This window comes from Dermacentor variabilis, chromosome 4 (genome assembly GCF_050947875.1).
Source record: "Dermacentor variabilis isolate Ectoservices chromosome 4, ASM5094787v1, whole genome shotgun sequence".
Classification (NCBI taxonomy): domain Eukaryota; kingdom Metazoa; phylum Arthropoda; class Arachnida; order Ixodida; family Ixodidae; genus Dermacentor; species Dermacentor variabilis.
The window spans coordinates 73,975,509-73,998,677 of record NC_134571.1 but is presented as its reverse complement, the minus strand read 5'-3'; the positions used below and the strand labels follow the sequence as shown (position 1 = coordinate 73,998,677).

Genomic DNA, 23,169 nt, shown 5'->3' with positions numbered 1-23,169 from the left:
AGCTTTGTGGGGCTGGCGCGACAACACACTTCTGAAAGCCGCGACATTTTGTCTTTATCGAAGTATCCCGTAGGCCGGCGCTGTGTGTCCCCACCTTCTCGAGTTCTTCCTTGAGCACTTTGAGCTTGCGCTCAGCGTCGTTCAGTTTCTCCTTAAGTTCCATATTGTCCAGCTGGAGCAGTTCCTGGGGGCCAGGCGGAGGCTTCCTGCTCAGGCGAAGCTGGCAACGCTTGTTTTCGGCCATGAGCTTGTCGTTCTCGGTCTCCAGGTCCTGCGCCTTCTGACGAAGAATGTTGGCCTCCTGCTCCACCAGTTGCAGCTGCCGCTTCAGGTCCACCTGCAAACCAAGGAGCCCCGAATGCTTGGTGAGTCGAGTAAGCCGGAGTGTTTCGACGGTCCCGCGCGGATGTAAAACGTACACGTTTTCGTTAAGAGCCAACGCGCGAACTTTTCGAACTCTAGAAAGCGAATCCGTCTCGGTGATGACCGTTGCACGTTCTAACCCACCGCCTGCGCTCAATGCTATGTTTGGCGCTCATTGGTGAGCCGGTCTATAAAGTGACATTGAGAAGGAATTACCAAATAGCCTAGATGGGGGCGAGCATTAACGAAGATTAGAGAGCCAGAGAAAGTGACGGTCGTTGCGAATGGAATTTCCAAACACGGACTCATGGGCTAGCTGGTATACGCATAAGCTATGCGCCGTAGGAGCGCATATACTGCCTAAATATGCTGATTAACCGACCAGAAAGACCACAGAATCGCTTACGATAAACAGGGAGGCAAACATTACGTGACCACACTTCTCCTTGTTGAAAAAAAAAAAGAATAGTTTCTTGCTTGGTAGTTGCTTTGAAATATATGCTCAGGATCCGACATAAAATTTTTGTTGAAAGTTCGCGCTTGGCCTGTCTCAACTTGTCCCTCGTCTTTACTGTTCTGTGTTACCTGCATTACGTTGAAGAATAGATTTCCTGTGATGTAATGTGTAGTGTTTTCATCTTTATTGCTTCTTGGTGTATAATGTATGTATGTATGTATGTATGTATGTATGTATGTATGTATGTATGTATGTATGTATGTATGTATGTATGTATGTATGTATGTATGTATGTATGTATGTATGTATGTATGTATGTATGTATGTATGTATGTATGTATGTATGTATGTATGTATGTATGTATGTATGTATGTATGTATGTATGTATGTATGTATGTATGTATGTATGTATGTATGTATGTATGTATGTATGTATGTATGTATGTATGTATGTATGTATGTATGTATGTATGTATGTATGTATGTATGTATGTATGTATGTATGTATGTATGTATGTATGTATGTATGTATGTATGTATGTATGTATGTATGTATGTATGTATGTATGTATGTATGTATGTATGTATGTATGTATGTATGTATGTATGTATGTATGTATGTATGTATGTATGTATGTATGTATCGACCACGTGAAATTAATAATCGCTCGTTATTAGTACCACGTCTTCGTTTTTCCTGTTGTTTTGCGTGCCCTGTATGCGCTACACACCACAGAATAAAATTTGTCATGCAAACACTTGGATTGGAAGGAGTTTTGAAGCGCGTGACCACGGCCACTCCCTCTTTCCTTTTTTTCATCCTTCTAACACTTTAGAAACCTCTGTACGTCCTTATCAGCGATTCCACGACGCTTCAGGTTGGTCTCCAATGCTGAGCTGAAATAAAGAAAAATTTTAAAGCTCTGCATAATTTATGCGCGCAAGCCGAAACAAGTAGCGGTTGAAAGATGGTGCGGCATCTGACGCTGCCAGCGCCGCACGTACCGTACAAAACGGCTGACGGAATCTGATGTCACCTTTTGCCACAGGCATCATGGCAATATTGTATTGGTAACCAAATAAATAAATAAATAAATAAATAAATAAATAAATAAATATTCCGTTAACCCTTGCGAACAATCACCGAGTAAGGCTACAGTGGTTTTCACCTCACTATCTGAAAACAGAGTTATTTCGTTTTGCTTTTTGTTCAACAGTGTTGAGGAAACGCTGCGTGTAATCCCCACATTGAATCACCACAAACAAAACACCAACAGGCCAATATAGTAATACTCTAGCTGACATTTCCTAATCTTTAAACGTAACTTATTTGCAAAGGTAACATTACCATTTGGCCACCACAACAGTGTGAACGCCCAGAGGAGACGTCTCGGGTCGATTTTGCTGTCACCGCAGTTGCGTCTTTAACGATCATGAACGAGGGTACTGTATATACTGTTCCAAGAAAGTCAGCCAGTTTCTTTTTTCCTTTTGTGTACTCCTACTACCACACTGTCCTGCTGTCATATCAGCGCCCTTGCAAGGCCATACCTGTAGTTCACTGTCCAGCGACCGGCTGCGCACGATGACCTTAGAGGCCTTCCGCCGGTGCACCTCGATCTCCGTCTGTAGCCTCTCGTTCTCTCGCTCCTTCTCGATCAGCTTCTGACGCAGCTCCCGAGCCTCGTACTCTAGGAGCTTGGCTTTCTGTCGGTGGTACACGTCCACATCTGCCTCGTTTTTCGGGGGCGCCGGCAGCTCTACCTTGGTGAACGGCTGGCTCACCAGCTTCTCCTGTACAGAAAGAGACACGGCCGCTCGCTGGAGAAACACGCACTCGCACTGGTTGTATCGCCAGGAGAGTCGTCAGATCATCAATAAGACACAAGTTAAAAGGAAAGGGAAGTGCGCTGTCGACGACCAAGCACAAGTGTAGACCCAACCACAGTAACAACTTTCATCAAAAGGAAAGGTGAGCCATGTGTAAGCGAACCCTCTCTTGTAACCCACAGTAATGAGTATAACTTTCTGTAATATCGCTTTTGATTGTGCTTGTTGCTCGTGTGCTGTACACTTGTGTATATGTGTTCTCATGGAAGTAAACCAGTTGGAAGCAACATATGTGTTGCTTCTGTCGTCTTTCGTCTTTTGCTGCGCCACAATTCTGGTAATTAAGGTGACAACGTTTCGACAACTGGACCTTCAGTTTTAGAGAGGCGGTGGCGAACAAGACCTTTGGTTGAAACGCAGACAGAATGATTGGGCTTCTTTGCGTTTTCCCCTTCAGCTTGCTAAGCAGCTTGTGCCACTTTGAACAACACCGAACGAATAGCGCGTGTCTATGTATACTAGAGCGACATTTTGATCTATCGATTGGTAAAGCTTTAAGTTTTTAATATCAAAAGCTAGGAGGGAGGCCGTAGTAGAAAGCTGTGAATTAATTTTGAACAAAGAAAATCCTTAAACCTGCTCCCCCCCCCCCCCAATTTCGACACAGAGTTTTTGTTTGTTTGCTGCCTACCCCCTTCTCGGAATGCAGCCGATGTGGCTGGGACCCCATGACAACCAGACAACTTGTGCTCAGCAGCGAAGTGCTGCAGACGATGATCCACAGTGGCAAGCTCGAAAGTAACACTATTCTAAAGGGTACGTACAGGTTTAGAGTATGTAAGACAGGCGTTCGAGAGGGTGCTGACAATTATTTCTGACTAAAAAAAGTGTAGCTGACTAGGCAGTGTACGGAGTACTCATGCTACTGTACGTAGAGGAAGAAGTGCCGATGTTATACAATAAATAGAGGAAGACACTATTCCGTAAAATTATGATGGTTACAATAATTACTGCAAGATGAGTTAACTGCAAGATAATTACTGCAAGATGAGATAATTACTGCAAGATGTTCGGGAGCGCAACATATCAGGTGTTGATGGCGCAGCACAAAGGTTTAAGAGGCTTCTTTTAAAATTATTGCTAGAAAAAATGAGTCTCGAACAAACGTCGCTTCAGTACCCCGTAAGCAGTGCCAAAATTATTTGCCTTGCCTTATTTATTTCTCTCTCAACATGCTACGTTACTCTGCAGGTGAAAAAAAAAGCGCGCATCTTATTTAGCACAGCGTTCATTGCAGCAGCCTTGACGTAAAGAATGAAGTGCATGAATCTCCCCGCTTTTTGTAATTCATCTATCAACACAACACATTTCATATATTCCCTGAGTTCTGGCTTAGTAAACAAAACAATTTCCCCATGTACCTCTCTCGTCATGCTGAGTTTTCGATATATACGCGGATTCATATGTGACTCACCGGGCAAGCCCTAGGAAAACAATTTCGTCCATAATCTATAGCGAGCTCTGATCCACTTAGTTTCGTGGAAGCCCTACGTTGGCAGCGACTCATCGATCTATACGCATACGCTATGAAGTCCCCCCGGCTCGGACCTTCGTTAAATGATGACGCATAAGGTCGAATATCGCTGCCACTCACTGTGTGTTAAAATTCGATATTTTCTGCATCACGTGGCTGCGTTCAAGAAATCTGCCCCACAACTAGTCACAGTATGTGTGATCAAAAGAAGTTCACCTGTTCAGTGGTTGTAACTTAACCGTTTTAAATGACGATCCCAGAACAAGTCTGAGTTCCAAGGTGTTTCATTTTAGCACCACTATGCTTACCCAGCAGCTGCAACTTCTCATATTGATAATGACGGCGCATGTAAACCCACGCCCCAGTGTACGAAGGCGCTGCCATTTTGACGTTTGGTCCTCATCAGAAAAGTAGCGTCTTATACCAACATAGCCGCCCTCTATCCAATCTCGTTTTCACACAGAACAGCGACGGAACCGCGGTGCCACTTTGATCGGTGAAGTGGAATAAGCTAGGTGATGTGCGCGTCAACGCAGTCTGAGATATATTGTAAAACAGCTGTTGTTTCAATCGGTGCCAAGCAGCACAAGTATCCACGTGTCCAATGCCGCATCGTCGTTTGCCGAAGGTTTCATAAACACTGTTTCGTCCACTACTGTGTAAGTTATGTTTCGTTATCCCGTGCCTACGCCAAACCACATGTCACCTAGTATATATGGCCTAGGTCACCTAGTATATATGGCCGTATTTTCACCAAACCGTTCCTCAACTACGCACCTGAAGGTACTTGACCTCCTTTTCGAGACCCTCAATCTGCTGCTCCTTCTCCTCGACCTTGCGTCGCATCACACTCGTCTCCTGCTCCTGCAGCTCAAACTGCATGCGCAACTCCTCGAGCGACACCTCCTCGTCGCTGTCGCTGTTGTCCGGCAGGCTGTCGCGCTTGCCGCTCAGCTTGCGGATCTGCAGCATCAGCGTCTCGTTCTCCTGCTCGATGTTGTTCAGCTTGCGCCGTATCGTCTTGTTCTCCTCCTCGGCGAACCGCAGCTGCTCCCGGAGGTCGGTCTCGCGCTCCATCGAGTCGTACAGGTCCTTGCACATCGTCTCGTAGTCCTTGCCCATCACGGCCTCCTTGCTTTTCGAAGCCTGCGGGAAACGTGCGGATAGATTAAGAAACGGCCGGAGCATGTCCTCACGTGGGAGTGAGAAGAGACTCGAGACATTCGGGAACACATCTCAGGGAGTGACGTCGTTTGATTACTGGGTCCGGCCACGGGCTAACGACAAACAGACATTTAACTCACTATTGAACTTCGCGTGTGAAGTTTCCGCAGTGAGCCACACTTCGCTCATTTCTTCTTACCACTTCCCGAAATAGGACTAGATCCATTATTCAAACATTTTACTCTATGTTGCCGTCTTAATAAGCCGCATTCATTGGCGCAAAATAGTTCCCGCGCCAACCAATTTACACGACGCGTACGCTGGCTTCATCTGGAGAGTAAAACCATGCAAGAAAAGGCGACGGAAGCGTTTGAACCATGGAAAAAAACGTATTTACGTTTTATAGGCGTTGTTTAGACGGCGTGGTTCCATGTTACGATACTTTTTTTTTTACAAGCACTACCACCATTAAATAGACGATCGCGCTTTCGTAGGTGAACTGGCTCTCAAAAGGAGGGCGTCTTTTTACGCGACACCACCGTGAGAGTTGCACTGTAAGAATTTCTGTTACGCGGACAGATGTCCATCTGCGCCTTATTTCGCACAAAACGATTTTCTCACGATGGAAGACGCCAACGTTAGGGGCTGTTCAATCAACGGGGAAGTAACTCGGCAAGGTCGATGACGCTCCGAGTGCAGGAAGAGATTGCAGATAGTAAAGCAGCTGCACAGATACCTTATGTGTTGTCTAGTGCATTAGCTTGGCACCATAATTAGCACAGAATGCATATACAAGGCAAAACCTTGTTCTCTCGTCCATAGCACCACTAGTTAGACAATTAAATGGTCTTTAATTCTGCCACGTCGAGACGCGTGCGCGCACGTACGTAGAAGACAACCCAAGTTTATTTTTTTCTGCTGGTACTGTTCCCACTCTTTCTCTCGAGAGCAGCTTTAAACGTATAGTATAGTTTTGGCCAAAAAAATGTCTGATAAGCGTGCGAGGGCCAATGTTTTGAGGAGCAGCCGGTGCTTGTACACTCACGCTTCTTTTCTTTTCGCTATTAATATACACGCAGTTGCTATTCAGGCAGCTGCAGTGGCTCATTACCAAGAGCGTAGAAAAGAGAAATAAATGAATAAACAAACAAAATCGAGGACATACAAGCATTTCTTATGAGTTATGAATGCGAAATTCAAATGTCCACTTGAACGCCGCTGAGCGGTCCTTGGAACTATGAACTCCTCGCGGGCAAGCGAGCCCGCTGCGACGCTTGGCGCGTTTTGAATTGACCTCGCCCAGGCGCGGTTAGAACGCAGGCGAGAGCTTGCGCGGACAAGAAACGCACGGATAACACAGGATTTCGAGAGCGAGGGTGACGCGGCGATGCCCTCTCCCCTCACGCAACGCGCCTGGCGCGCTAGCGACTAGATAGTCTACCCTTCCACCCACTCTCATCCGCCGAGGCGCGTTCGTGCCGTGGCGTCGCAGCCAATGGGACTTTAGGTGTCGTTTCTCTGCTGCAGACTGACGCCGACTTCTTAGTTCAATGCGCCATTTGACGCTTTCGCATCAATAAATAAATAAAGACAGCTACATCAGCAACGGCGATTTCTCCTTGAGAGAACAGCCTGACAGGTGGCGACGAAAAAAACTGATTACCTACCTAAGGGCACAAAATTCTCCTTTAAAGTAAATATAAATCATCGATCAACATCATCAGCCGCGTGCGTCTTTTGTGAGCAGCCATTCTCGACGCGAAAAAACACTGACCGACTAAACGTTCCGCGCTTGAGTATTCATTCTGTCGACAACAGAATTGTATAGAAATGTCAGAGTTAACATCGAAATTGTTTTCAAGCAACGAATGCGCGAAACTTACGGGCGTGTAACATTATTTTATGTCTAGTGAAACATTTATGTTCGGCGCAATGCCTAAATAGCCTCTTGAACACAACGTCGATTGTACGCTGTCATATTTCTCCATGCAGGTGATGAGCTGCGTGCATCTGTAGCTTCGGTTTTTGATTGCTCACAATTGTTTTGCCCATAAGCGCAGAACAGCTGCCAGCTCCCTTACAGCCGTATTCGTGATCAGCAGATTTCCTTTTCCCTCCCATGCAGCGCATCCGGAACATGCCTATGCACGAGCGAGAATATTTTTTTCTCGCCATGACGGTTGCTCCGTAGGCTTCGCCTTGCACTAAAATGAGTGAAATTGAACTATAAAGGAGCACCACTAGGCTCTAAGCAAGATACGATTTCTTTACTCCAAGCAGTTTTAAAAGAAACGCTAACATGGCGCATCCTTGAAGCTATCTTTTACTCGGCTGCTTTCCCGCTCCTGCAATCTCGTCTCGCAAGAGCAGGGCGCCTATAACATACAGTATATAACAGTAAGAGCGCGCGGGAATTTGTTAGTTGCTTGGAATGTTCAGCCTCAGATCGGTGGGGCTGAGCGTTTGCATCAAGAATCAATATTATCCCAAACAGTGCAACGCTGAGCTGACTGATCGACGACAAAGCTCACCGCTGGAGACGCGGCCTGGTATCCAGATGGGCGTGATGCTGAGCTGTTGACAAACTTTCCGGTCATACGATTCATTTTAACAAATGTCTTTTCGCTGGTACCAACGTCCATATTCGGGACGCAGGCCTTATTGTACACAGCTATTCACCGGCAGTAAGAGCGGGACGATTCTGGCGCTCACTGTCGCGAGGGCAGAACGGAATCGCTAACATCGAACCAGAATTAACGGCAGCGGGTCGCGCGTTGCGGCTGCGAATCCAGCAGCTTCGCCGGCAGATGGCAAAAATAACCTGCATGCGTGCATCCCAGAACCTGTTGCTGGTCGGTTGTGCGCCCTTGAGCAATACACGTACTTTTCGTGTTAAAATATTGAACATTTGTGCATCACTTGTATACATCGGAACACTCGCTGCAAATTTAGCCTAATTTACAAAAGTGTACGGTATGAACATATTTTTGCTGTCCAGCTTGTTTTTTCTTTTACCACATACACGTGTAATCTATTCCACGTACGTGGTTTATTTACTTTTGTCTTTGGCCCATCACGGTTTGTTGGATATAACGACGACTTGTTTGTCACCTTTCAAGCGTTCGCCCAGCAACTTTCTTTCGTTCTTTTGTTTCAATCTGCGATGACTCTCTTGGAAACAACCGTGAATCTCCACCGACACGCCCGATTTTCCATCTTATGTATCAGCCACTCTGCCCTTTCTTTCATTATTGCAGGCATACACTATTGAGTCTTGCGCCGGAATCATGGCAACCATGATGTCAGACCGGTCATGCGCACTCACATGTGGCATAATTTTTGTTCTATTTTCCGCCAGTGCACCTGCGAATGGCCTCACCTGACGTAAAATCGAAAACTGCTACTTTAATGACGAATTAGTTGCATATTGATTCAGACAGAATAGCTGAAGGATTAGAACACCGGAAAGGGGGTCAGCAACGCTATTGAATTATTACATTATTGATGACTAATGAGATAGTTATAGCGGTTCAATATTTAATCACTGTGCATAGAAATCAAGCATGAGGCAACGAGAGTATAACAGATTTCCTTCCTCAGTATAATAGCGCTTACTGTACAGTCGAGTCAAAGGTATACTACACAGCATGGATTTTCTCACAATTTGGTGCAGCTCTCTCAGAAAGAACATTGGACATATAGTATGGTTCTCTCGGGATGATTTCTGTTTCAAACTTTCTCCTCAAAGTACCTCTCGAGGAGTAAAGTTGGGTTTTGCGCTCACTGACAAATATATTTTAGCACGAAATAATCAATAAACCGCATTTTAACCTGCGTGTGTCGCCATACGTATACAGATTACATTTAGAGAGCAACACTCAACCTGCCTGTGCTTCTTTTTAACATTCTATTCAATTATACCTTAAAGTTTGTCAGCAGAACAGTTGCATGGAAGCTTTCAGATGTTTAAATACATTAATTATTCGCAGGATGAACTTGTCATGAAAAAGTGAATTCAATAAGGTTGGCATAAAAGTCACACTGACTTTCAGAACCGGAAAAACTTAAAGTAAACAAATCCATGCACAGCTTGCGTTTCCTGGAGGCATAGACGCTTCGCTGGCCCCGCACTAAGTAAGAAACAGGCGCCATGTTTCTTTCTAATATTCTGCTATTTTGGTTATTACAACGCCTTCAAGAGTACATCTACCTTGATGACTTCCGCAATGGAACAGCTCTGTATTTGCTATTCCAAAATCACTTCAAAAATGAAGTCCACACAAGGTCTAACCCTTTAGGTTATCTTTTTCGTTCAGAACACTGCGCAGAACACAGTTCGTTCTTGGCAACAGACATCGTCAAGGCGTGTCCCCTAATATTTCTTGACACTTTTCGTAGGAGACACAAAGTGAAAACGAACATTGTCCACACCAAGAGTTCACAAATTTCGCTAACTGAATTTGCGTGTGCAGAATCGTCGGGCCTTAGCCTAACCGTTTTCAAATGACTTCATTGAGTTTACTCGTATCGTATCGTACATGTTACTTGAGCACTACGAAGATCTCACACAACTAGAACATTTTTGTCGATATTTCACGATGTTTTATCTGCTGCGTTGGTTCAAGACACTCCACACGAGAAGCCACAGCGCCATAGTTCTCAAATGTGGTAGCAGACAATGCCGTTCGACAACGCTGGCTTTGTTCCGGAGTTTAAAACTGCCTGTGGGATAAAGCTTTGTCTTCGTTGTTTTCCAGAAAATTACGCTCCTTAAACAAATAAGAAATCGCATGTGCCATGGAACCGCCTTTCGCAAGACTACTGCTTCTGCCATCTGGTTTTAGGCTGTGCCAACTCGTTAGCCTCAAGCGCCTTTTGTTTATAAGACACGCGTATTGCTGTAATATGTGGACGTTCAGTGTTATTATTATTGTTGTTTTTTAAGCGACTGTGTCTGCAACGCATCTGCTAGGCTTAAAGCACCACCTATTCATCAAGCTCTCCCAGAGGACCCCCGCTGTTCTGTTTTAATGCCAGACTCTGATGCCTTGGCAAGGTTTCAAGTGCCAGCATGTGCTCGCCGGCAGGAAAGAGCGCCCAGGTTATTGTCCAAGAGAATGTGACTGCGCCATCCGCGTCTGCTGACAACGGAAGCAATATTGCATTGTGAGTGAACGCTTTATATAGTTAAACACTTACTTGGCTCACAGTAACACCTTTGGCCCCGCTGCTCATTTGTTTCTTGAGAGCGGCATTGTCCATCTCGAGCTTAGTTTTCGCATCCTTGAACACTTCCAGTTCTGTGGCAAGCTTAACAGAGAGCTCGTTCGCAACGTGGAGCTCGTCTTCGAGCACTTTCATTCTCGTCTTGTCGACTTCAATTTGCGCCGTCTTCTGTAGTTCCGAAAGCTTGTCGTCCAGTTGTCCCCTCTCGAGTTCCAACTGTTCGCAGCGCCTCTCTGCCTTGCGCAGCTTGAACTGCAACACGCGGCAGTTTTTCGACGTCGATTCGAGTTCCTTCTTCAGGTCATGGTACTCGCTCTGCTGGTCTTCGCGGTACGAATCCTGCAGTTCTTCTAGCTGCTCTTCGAGGTCCTGCACCTCCTTTTTGATCTCTTCGTTCTCTTCCATCAGCTCTTCGCACAGCGTCTCGGCCTGCTGAAGTTTCACTTTTAACGCTTCGGCTTCCTTCTTGACGTTTTCCTCCAAGTCCCGCTTGTCCACTTCCTGCTGAAGTTCCTTCACCTCCAGCTTCAGACACTTGTTGTCGTCTCTGAGTTCTTCGTTAATGGCTTCGAGCTCTATGATCTTAGACCTCTGCTTCAGTATCTCGGAGGCCGTCTTCTCGAGCGTTTTCTTGTCAGTATCGGTCACCTCCGACCGCCTCTTCTGCATCTCGAGCTTCTCCTTCTCGAGCCTCTGGACCTTGTCCTCGGCCGCCGCGAGCTGGCTTTTGAGTTTAGCCACAGTGTTCTCCATATCCTCGTAGCTGTCGTAGTATGCCAGCGTGGTGTCTGTGGTTTCGGTCGTCTCCGTAAGCGCCAAACTCCCATCATCGTCGTCATCATCGCGTTCCTCCTTTTGCTGACTGGCGGTGGTCTTCACCTTCAGGATGAACTCCACGTCCGCCGACGGCGACGCGACCGTTTCGGAGTCCGAGGGCAACGAGGGAGACGGGCCCTTCTCCACTTCTTGCGCCTCCACGATCTTAATGCGTTGGCTTCGCCTGCGTTCCTTCGCGCCGTACGAAGATGGGCGTCGCTTCTGTTGCTGCTGCTGCGTTTCAGTATCACTGCTCTGAGACTCCGAGTCGCTTTTGTTCACTTGCAGCCGCGACGAATCGGCGGAGTTCCGAGAGCGGCCGTTCGTTGCCGTCTCGTCGCCGATCTCGGCGGAGAGCGGACGGCGCCTCCTGAGTTTCACGCTGGTCACTTCTTCCTCAGCCTCCTCACTGTCGTCCGCGGTCCGCCTGCGCCTCAGGACAGCCTTGGCCTCTTCTTCTGAAGCGGCGTTCGCAGCGGCGGCCGCTGTGGGCGGCTTGGCGGCCTTCGGCTGTCCAGCTGCTGGCGCGGGGCTCGCCGGCGAAGGCGACGAGCCGGCAGCAACACGTGTATTTTGGGGGCTTGGAAAGCTGTCTCTACGGCTCTGGCCGGGAAGCTTCCCCGGCTGACGTTCGTTCGTCGTCGTTTTGGCGGCAGTTGCGGGGGCCGCTGCGGTTGGCTTGCCATGCTCGGAGACATCGCGGAAGCAGCGCTTGCACCTAGAGGCCTTGGCGAAGTGGGGCACGAATCCGGGACACTCCCCGGCACTCATTGTTCCGCCGCGTCACGTTCACATCATAATACGGCCGACGACGATCGATGATCACGTGCTCGAAGCTGCATCACCGCGACAGAGCCCATTGCCGAGGACCGGAGCATGCCGCCACTGCGGCTAAGAGAAGGCCAGCCGCATTTCGCGTGCATGCAGCACGGGAAGAAAAGCGACGCAGCCCGGGGCTCTGTGCGCGCAGTAAGCATTCGCAGAAGGGATCCATAAATACCAGCGCTAGGACCGACCGAGGCGGAGAGGTATTTTTGGATTCGAGACATGCCGCTGCGGTGGCAGCCCCAGTGCCGCGTCAGTTCCCGGTCGTCCGTCCTGCTGCCTTGCTGAATGGCGGGAAGCACGCACTACACCGCACGGAGCGCCCTCTAAACGCTGGCGCACGCCGGCGCAGGCACTCCCCACTTGTCTCCTGCGTCCTCGGCTGGCCGTGGCCACAACGTGGCGCGGCGCCGCTTCATGCAATCGGTGCGACGGCATGCCGCCGCTGACTCCCACAGCTTCACGCATCAACGGCGATAAAATGTGTGACGTAATCTACGGTTGCCTGAATAGTGGCATTTTGGAAGAAGCGTCCAAGGGAGGTAGACCTCCACCCCGCCTATCGACGCACGTGTTTCATGTATCGTGCCCTACACTTCCTGCCTTAGAAAAAGAAATTACCCTTGCGTTGGGCAGGGGCGGCAATTTCTGCTACTGTATCTTTGTATTTCCCGAGTATTAAAAGGCTCATTTCATGCGCGCAGTAAACATTTGTATGAATGAAATCCAAGTGAGAGTGCGCGTCAAGACGAAGACAAATACCGATCGAAAGTGCCATATATATGAAGCGAATACCACACGAATACTATAGCAACCTACAAAGCAAACGCCGGCCTTTTCCGTGTTCGCTAGGGCCATCACGAAGCTTTTCGTTCGTAAGTAATGTTTGCCATTGGTCGGCGGTCTTCACTAATAATATACAGGTTGTGCCACATAACTTGAGCCAAAGTTATAAAAATGAAAGGCAGTCCGGACGCGAGTTGAACCGAATGCGTAATGTTGGCACTGGCCTAGAGCTACTCAGGCTATTATTTAGTTTCCCCTTAGCTGATTAGTTATGTTTAATTAATCAACGTTTTAAGTATTAGCTGCAGACCCCTAGGGTGATACGCAAAGTTGTAGAGCACCTTGAGAAACCTCTCAATAAATTGTTTCCAACACGATTCGTGGAAACGTGTCCTTTTCCGCGTTCCGGAGAAAACCCGCGATATATGAAAGAATACCGCGTGGGGGGGAGGGGGGGATTGTGCACTTATTGCGCTGCTCTCAAGCGTGCGATGGATGAACAAGATCGGCTGCAGCGGGACTGGCCCGCGACAGGGCGTTATGTCTGGTGTAGGTATCTGGGCCTTCGGCTTTTATCGCATGACGGCGCAAAGGCGTGCTGCTGGCCGAGCGGTGCCGAAGCGATAAAGTGTTTAAGGGGACGAAAGAGAACAAGAACACAGGTTTATTTTTTTATGCTAGAAATGGGCAAGAGCTGGCAGCCTGCCGATAGAGTGTAATAGGGTTGAGTGGGGAGGTGGCGTTAGGGTCGGAATGATTTTCCATTGACCTTCAATCCAAAAAGCGCTCTTTGATGATAATACATGTTCGAAGAGGTCACCATCTGCTGCAATGCACATTTGGCATCTCATAGGCATATTTTCCGAGGCCTTCTTGATGATGCTATCAGGAATGGAGTTGCAGACCTGTCTAATTTTTTCCTATAGGTTCTCTGATGTTGTGGTTGGTGTCTGGCATACTTGATCCTTGACGTAGCCCCACAGAAAGAAACCGAGGGGAGTTAAATCTGGTGACCAAGCCGGCCAAGCAATGGGCTCATGCCGTCCAATCCACTGCTGCGACAATAAGTGCAGCCGTTTGCAAGCTTTGCTGCAAAGAGCACCATCATGCTGATGCCAAATATCCTTGATCCTAGCCAATGGAACTTCACAAAGAATATCCTCTAGAATTTTGACGCATATGATGATGCCTTTGACGCATATTTCACTTGTAAGCGTGTTATAAAAAAAACACGGGGTCAAGATAGTGCCACCGTAAATTCCACAGCACACATTAGCCGACCACTGATATTGGTGATGTGTCTTGAAAGCCCAGTGAGGGTTTTCGTCGCTCCAATAGTGACCATTTTGGATGTTCACTTGGGCATTACGTGAGAAGGCAGCTTCATCGGTCCACAGTATTTTGTTGACAAAGCCTGGGTCCTCTTCCGTCTTGAATATAATCCAAGTTGCAATGACCTTTCGATTTCGGAAATCGCGGGGCTCCAACAACTGGTGCAGCCGCGCGTAGTACGCATAAAGTTGCCTCTTCTTAAGTACTCTCCACACTGAAGGCTTTGACACGACAGCTTCAGCACCCACACCACGAACACTTGCATGTGGGTCTGAAGAAAACTTTGACAGAATATCTGTCTCCACGTCCTCGCCCAGGATTGAATATTTATGACGTTTCTCACTCTCTCAGGACTGACGCGCCGGTAATGGTGCGCGAGTGTGAATCCAGACGTGGCCACCCGATACTGCGAAGACGAAGCGATGCGCACGTGCGGGTTGCGAGATCAAAAAAGAACGTCTGGTAGACAGTACGTGTGATAGGGAGAGCAGAAGGGGCCAGTGCGAGAAGAGTCATCGTATGAAAAAGACATGCGTAATCTTCCCTGAATATAGCCAAAGTTTTTTTTTTAATCGTTAGTTAGTTTTGTCCCTGTGTGATTTATGCGCTGTTATTCGAGCCTTAAGGTTTAAAGTTGTAGCATTATCGTTCAATTCGAAAACTACTACAAGGCCATTTGTGTACAAAGGCAAAATTGTAGCAGCCGTCATCGCCTTCCATAGTCCCCACGCGCTTCGCCCTTTCCTTCGTTCAAGCAGAACCAAATGGTGCTTTCGCCTTTTCTTTTCCGTGGCCTTAAACGCTTTATCGCTTCGTCAACGCTCGGCCAGCAGCATGCATTTGCACCGTCATGCGATAAGAGCCGCATGCCCAGATACCTACACCAGACATAACGTCCTGTCGCGGGCCAGTCTCGCTGCAGCCTACCTTGTTTATCCATCGCAGGCTTGAGAGCAGCACAATAACAGTGCGCAAGCGCCCTGTCACGTGGTATTTTTTTTCATATTTCGGGGCCATCTTTGGAACGCTGAAAAAGGACCACGTGAGATATATAGCGTGTTGGAAACAATTCTTTGAGAGGTTTCTCAAGGTGCTCTACAACTTTGCGTGTCACACTTGGGGTCTGCAGCCAATACTTAAAACGTCGATTAATTAAACATAACTAATCCGTTAGTTAAGGGGAAAATAAAAGATACCCTGAGTAACTCTAGCCCAGTGCCAACATTATGCAGTCGGTGCAACTCGCGTCCGGAGTGCCTTTCATTTTTAAAACTTTGGCTCAAGTTATGTGGGACAACCTGTATATGTCGAACATCACGATTGGATGGCGTTTGCTCTTAGGAACAATTCTAACATAGCAACATTTTTGTTAATGTGGGCCCTAGATAATGCTGTCACGTTACCGTAACGGCCAAAAACACACCCCTGACGCAACATAGGAGTTAAGAATCTAACTCTTTACTGCACGGGCTTACCACGAACGGAACACTCAAATCAAAGTACAGTTGTCAGTCATCGAATCGAATCTCACGCGTCAAGTTCGTCTTCTGCTTATAAGATGTCTCATCCTAGATTCCAGATCAATCTCTGGGAGGTTCATTGAATACAAGAACTGAGCGAGTGGCCCGCACCCAGTGCTCCAAGTCGGCATTGAAGAGTTTGATTGAACAGCGTTACCTGCCCAGTTCGGCATCTAAAGGGACGCATGTCGGCGTGGAAGAGGTTTGTTGGAAAGCGGCACATGTGTACATATTCCCACATACTCAGCCACCCAAGTTGGTCCGATGGCTGGTTTCAAACCCTGTTCCTTCATCACAGCACCCCGTTGCTCTAACCATTCGACCATGAATTATCCAACGACCCAGGTGGGTGGGAAAACGGTTACATGTGCATACGTACAAACACACAAAGCCCAAAGAAAGTGTGTGAACTAGCCTAGGAATACTAACGCATTAAAAGTTCCGGTTCTGACTCGGTTCCGAGATGGCGGAAAACATATTCGTTTGATTCGGTTCCGATACGGCTCAAAATAACGATTCAGCTCTAGTTTTCGGTTCAGCTTCGGTTCGGTTCGATACCCTGATCGTTGGTGCTCACGTATATTCGAAAATGTATACACTATTCCTGACGCGCGTGCAATTTGATGGAACAAGAACTTCGAATTCTGTCAGCGCATCTGGCGGCCAAGCGAGAACTTGATAATTTGTTGAAAATAAGCACGAAAAAAACTAAGGAAAAGAGAGAGAGAGAGAGAGAGAGAGAACAACTTTAGTAAATATGCCTGCAGAGTCGGTTAGGCTCCCTCCACGCAGGGAGGACAAGCCTTTACCGCGACGCGGCCACTACGTCAGTCTCGTGCATTTTGCTCCTCGAGGTCTTGGTTCCTCGCTACTTCCGCGGATCCGAGAGGGCCGCCACCCCTTTCCTGGGGGTGCTGCCCCCCTTCTCCTCAGTTTCGCGAGGTCGCTGCCTCTCTAGAGCTGCCGAGACCTGCTGGACGGCCTTTAGTTGTGTAACTAAGGAAAACAAAGGAAAACACAAAGTAAAACAAGAACGCCTAGCAATACGGTTAAGCGTCTGATGAGAAACATTACGAAGCTAAATGCACACATCTGAACCAGTTCATTGAACATACGATTGCGAACTCTCCGTGGTTGTTTAGTGGCTATGGTTTTGGGCGGCTAAGCACAAGGTTGCGGGATCGAATCCCGGCCACCGCGGCCACATTTAGATGGGGGCGAAATGCGAAAGCACCCGTGCACTAAGATTTAGGCGCACGTTAAAGAACCCCTGGTGGTCCTAATTATTCCCGAGTCCCCCACTACGGCGTGCCTCATAATCAAATCGTTGTTTTGGCACGTAAAACCCCGTAATTCTTTAATCGAATTGAGTGTGTCTCTTTTAATGAGAAGCCCTGTGCATGATTACGGTGAATAGTATAAGTAATCTGCGCTTATCGGGCTGTTTCTTCCGTGTTTACAAGAGCTAGGCAAAGTTCCGTCAGGATGCTCGGTCAGATTGGAATAACTTGTGTGGTCTGTGGAAACGCTACAAAGTCGTGCAACCTTCTCATGTGGGCCATAGTACGCCGAATACTTTTTTTTCTTTTTTGGAGGAGAGGATTTGCCGCAAGGCTATGTGGGAAATAAACTAAACTAACACTCGTATAAACGCTTGTAGCTCTGCATAGCGCAGGAACTGTAGCAATGTATCTGCAAACTTATTGTCCGGCTCCCAGTGGGTGAAGTTTCCGCTTCAGTCCCGCCTTTCTTAAAATCCAGATTGTGATCACCCGAGTTTCAGGGCACAGCCAAAGTAGGCGTCGAGACGTTGGCATAGTAGCCGACCACTTGGATCACGTTCGTTGGTTGACTTCTTGTGAATCGTTAACAGATGGTCTAAGGGCAACTCCAGCCTGAAGCCTCCGAAGATGTATTTCCTGCACCTGGATAAGTGTAAGTTGTAACGTTTTATATGGTAGAGCGAGGCGGCCCCTATTGGAGCCAGAACACAGCGGTAAACGACATCCCCATTTCAGGATGCTCCCGAATGTCTGTAAGGGCACGGAGTGCATGGCCCCTCTCTGCATAAGGTTTCTGCACATCTAAGCAGCCATGGTGCTCACGGGGGAAATGAGGTTTCGTTGCAGTTCGGGGTGTTGTTCAAGTTCAACTGAATTTCAATGCTGAAGAGATAATTTTGTTTGCTCGGTTCTCCCAGACCAGGAACTAAGTGCGAAACCTAATGCAGGCAATGTGAAAACCTAATGCCTTCGTTTCTTTTTTTCCCCCACTTTGCAGCGTTCGCAGCGTGAAAAACAGATTGCACTTTGGATATCCCGCGTCTGGGATATGCAGAGGCAAGCGTCTCGTCGGTCCAGACGCAAAGCTCCAATTACATTGCAGACCATATGAGGATACTGGATACAGCCTGCGTCACTTGTTTTGCATATTTTCCTGGCAGGCACGATAACTTCGTCAGGAGCTAGGAAATGGTATGGTCACCCGTGTGCCCGAGCTGGCCGGTTTCCCCGTGACAACTTCCGCAAAAAAGAAAAAAAAAGGACAATGAGGGAGAGATGTATGTCCTTAAAACAGGTCGAGAAAATCGTGCGCAGTTTTGATTTTGCATGTCAGAAGAACTTAGCTGCCACGCTGCAACCGGACAGATAGAAAGCGCCGTTCGCACTCGAACTAGGCCGTGATCAAGTTAAGAAAACTCATGGGCGGAGGGAGCACAGCGTGACAATGTCGACGATTGCCGTTTGCCGCTTTTGGTTACAAATATGCGAGTATTGCGGGGCTTTCCCACGCCTTGTTCAGTACGACGGGTTTTGAGAAACTGAATACGTACAAAGCCATCCGGGGCTCTCTTTCTTAAACACATCACTGCAGTAATTAATAAGGAGCCGCTACTGTGTTTGCTGTTCATACCGTGTACGCAATAATATCTGAAACCATTTAAATTTGTTACGAGTTCATGATTAAACCACACAAACATTCTACATATTTAATCAGCACTTTTACATCTCGCAGTGTCTTGCGAATACCATGAGTATAAAACTGCGACGACAAAACCAAAGCGTACACGATCGAAAGTGAAACTGAAACAAATAACACGTTTTCGTCTTTTGCAACTAACGCTGTTAGCGAGCCTTTGTGCACACGCCCACGAGCAACATGTCTACATGTTCCTATGAGTGGGCAGCGCAACCCGGACGAAGGACGAGAGGAAGTACACAACATGAGCGCAGACTAACAACTGGTTTATTATTTCAAGCAACGGACTATAATATACAGAAAATGTAAACACGTGCAAAGTGACGTTTACAAGAGTGTTAGCCTATCTTGCCATTCAAAAAATCAGTTTCTTTATCCTGCAGAGTGACAAGTCTGGCTGACGCATGCGCCTGAGTTCACATGCATGAAGTAGGCCTCTACAGTCTCGCGGTTAATGATGCGTTTTGATGAGTAGAATGAAGAGGAAGCTTTAGCTCAAGGGCTCCTACCTAAATACAAGGGAAAGGAGAAATCGTTTGCCTCAGTACCCAATGAGGCGTATGTCCGAGGAACGTTCGTGAGACGTCCGACCACGGACATCACGACGCCCGATGGACATCTCCACAAATCCGAATGACATACTACTAATGTATACAAGATTGTCCCGTGCATAACAAAAAAAAAGGCATCCTGCTGAACGTCCTGCAGACGTCACTCTCGGACATTCGGATATATATCGGACGTCAAAATCTGTACTTTGTTACTTTAAAACATCCAGAGGACGCCCATAGGAGGCAGCACTCGAATATATGACATTCACTGGGTATCCGTGGCACGTTATTTGGCTGTTGCTGCCTATGATTGTTTTAGGCGGTACAGTTTTTGAATACGTTCGTTTAGTGTGCATGTTGCTGTGTAGTGGACAGTAATTTGCATCGGGAGGCATCGGAATGTTTACAGCGGGCATAGACCGAATGCTACGCATTATATCTGCAACTATTACACGTACGACGCTGAGTAAAACGCCTCGAAGTGTATTCGAGTAAGTGTTTCTGTCCGGAATAAGTTCTTTGTTAATATAAGTGTAATATGCATGATGTTCCCTACTGTTGCCTCCTGTAATAGGTGTGAGACCTTCATCGAGCGTTTCTCGCCTTTAGTGACGCGTCTTCCATCAACCGCTGTATTGATGGGATATATATATATATATATATATATATATATATATATATATATATATATATATATATAAACTATAATATTTATTATTAATATTAAATATTATATGAATATTAATAATATTTACAATATATGTCTTCCGCGTGCAAAGTCAGATGCATGCATCGCGTGCGAACGAACACGCGTGCGTGACCGCTGGAAGTACCCTGGGTAGTTCCCTCCTTCAAGTCCTTACGTCTGGCGCAGCCGGCTATTCAACTTATTAAAATTTTAAGTGTAAATACTATAAAGAAATTGGAAGTTTCGCCATTCGGGCGAAGCCTTGAATGCAATAGCAAAGGTCTAGCGTCCGCTTGAACTTTTCGGATGGTGTTTTAACTGTACTCGGGTCCGACCAACGCGGAAGCAACATACGCGGGTGTACCAAAATTTCTGGCACACTTAAACGTTTTAACACGCCGTGTAGGTTCTGTAATGGCATCGCACAGGCGCCCGTAAACTGACACGCGTAATGAGGCGCGCCAGAGAAATTTCATCACTTTCAGGTTTGAACGCTGATATTGTTTTGAAATTTTAATATTTAGTAGTCTGCGGAGATTTGAGATAAGATTCCTGCGCAGTAAATATTATCTCATGACATTTGTGTGTGGGCTGCCATTCTCAAAAGCTTGAGGAATAATTTAGGCAAGAACGCAAGACGTGGTATGAGCAACATTAGTGACAGAATAGCCTAGCAAAACAACCAGCATATGCTGCATGGATAAGCATGCAGCGTACATACACCTAAATATATACGGGGCCTCACGGCAACGCCGACGGCGAGAATTCGCTTGTTGATGTCCATATAATTGCTATCGGAATAAAACATATTGGAATTAAGAACGTTGTATGCATGATTTGGAGACGCAATAGAACCTCATAGTTTCTTTTCCGGCAGTTTGAGATTAATTTTCGGGCAGGCGATTTTTATAGCTTTACGTTATAATTTGAACATATCAGAAAACATGCTTCTTTTTCTAGAAAACTAAAAGGCCGAACCTCTGTGTGACCGTCTATTCATATGCGTCAGCGAAAACAGGTCCAAGGGCGATGGCTTGGAACTTTCGTTGTAGCTTATAACCTAAACGTTTATGTAGATTTAGAGAAAGCGTTGTCTGTGACGCGGACACACAACCACTTGACAGGCCGTCTCTTGGTACATGTTTGCAGAACATATTTCGCACGCTGATTCCTCCTTCCAATCATGTCCATGATGACGCGTTTTCGGGGCCTTGCCGACTCCGTCGCTGTGAAATCTACTCGACGTTTTCATTTGGATGTGGGACTCCTGGATATCCAGAGGAAGCCAATGGGACTTCCAAGCTGAATATTCGATGGTCGCTGCCCAGTAAGCTATTCTGAACAAGTGGAGCTGCATATACCAGGTGCTTTTTCCTTTTTTTAGCTGCGCCAAATTTTTAAAAATTGCCTATGACAAATAATGCAATTCTGACCCTTGAACCAAATTACTCGATGAGGTGGGCAATACTACCACGATATGTAAAGTTGGTTAATTTAATAATTGATACAATTATATTAAAGAAATGGTAAATGAATTACTTTATGGCACATATTGCAATTTAGGAAAAGTAGCCGGTGAGTTTGCAAGACGTATACACTTGAAACGACTTCTCAGGGTGATACTAGTTTCGAAATGCTAATTTTCGAAGTCTGTGACGAAATACACTGGCATTCCAGTTACTCTCGTGCTTCAGCGGAATGCATAACATAGCGTTTCTGTTAAAAAGTAAAAGGAACCACAGCGCATTTTTACCGCAAGCTTGACGGCGCATATCTCGAAACCGGTGCCATCCTCAGAAATATATGTGGTAATAATATGTAAAGAAGAATGTGTTCTACAATTAAAACAAATAAATAATGCATTCTGTAAGTTACATTAGCAAGAAAACGTAATTAGTGAAGCATAAAAAACGAGTAGCAGTGCAAAACCCAGTACGTACGAAGACTAACCACTCTGTCGTGCATCTTGCGCTGTTACTTATTTTTTATGCAACATGCGCTAACCGGAGCGAATTCGCAGTTTATGAATTAATGCAATTTTGCTAATTACACACACACACACACACACACACACGCACACGCACGCACGCACGCGCGCGCACACACACACACACACACACACACACACACACACACACACACACACACACACACACACACACACACACACACACACACACACACACACACACACACACACACACACACACACACACACACACACACACACACAAACACACACACACACACACACAAACACACGCACGCACGCACGCACGCACACACACACACACGCACGCACGCACGCAGGCACGCACGCACGCACGCACGCACGCACGCACACAGTATATTATCGTATATAGCAACATTGAATTGTTTCAATTAGACCGAAAAAAGTATACGTCCCTTAAGTGTCCTCTGTTCGACACCTTAGAAATGACGTACATCTGTGTTGGATATCCATGGTATAAAATGTGTCGGCTCTTCTCAACCATCCAAAGTGCGACGTCCCTTCTCCGTCCACAATACTTTTTGTATTGCACTTGAACCTTCGGATCTTATCCGGATATCCGTCAGATATTGCCGGTCCACTGATTGGGCAATTTGTCGGCATCGAATTTGATGAGGTTTTATGCACACTTGAAATGTTGGGGCTGTAGGAAGCAGATTTTATGTTTGAACCGTCAATTTCTTTAATGAAGTGTGTTGAAAATCGGAATAATTGAAGAGACGAAAGTATCAAAATTGCAAATTGCCAACTTATATACCATAAATGTAGCAATGAAAAGCAATACCACATTTCTGTATAACTAAAGCGGGGAAACTTGATGTATTATACACCCCTATGAAATACATAGCTAACGCAATCGTGGATAGGGCCTTTTCTAAACCCCTGTAAACATTGTACCAATTCATGTAAAGTGTGAATTATTGTTTCAAATTTGTCCACCTAAGATGCTCTAAAGAATGAAGCTTACTGAACCGCAGTATCTGTTGCTAATGCAGAGTTAACAGATTTATAAACTTCATGCTTGTATTCTTTTTCTGAAACACCGACATTGGGCAATTTTCGTAAAAGTAATTCCTTCCCTAAATC

At 46.5% G+C, this 23,169-nt stretch overlaps 1 protein-coding gene across 1 annotated transcript in view; it reads right to left on the bottom strand.

The window, feature by feature from the left end:
* Nucleotides 1–12,489, bottom strand: part of LOC142579378 (uncharacterized) — a 46,222-nt gene extending 33,733 nt beyond the window's left edge. The window contains exons 1-4 of the mRNA XM_075689497.1: nt 10,549–12,489; nt 4,963–5,331; nt 2,373–2,615; nt 95–337 (exon numbers count right to left, since the gene is read on the bottom strand). Of these exons, the coding sequence (XP_075545612.1) occupies nt 95–337; nt 2,373–2,615; nt 4,963–5,331; nt 10,549–12,162 (2,469 nt within the window). The 5' untranslated portion in view covers nt 12,163–12,489. The remainder of the gene's footprint in view (nt 1–94; nt 338–2,372; nt 2,616–4,962; nt 5,332–10,548) is intronic.
* Between the last annotated feature and the right edge of the window lie 10,680 nt (nt 12,490–23,169).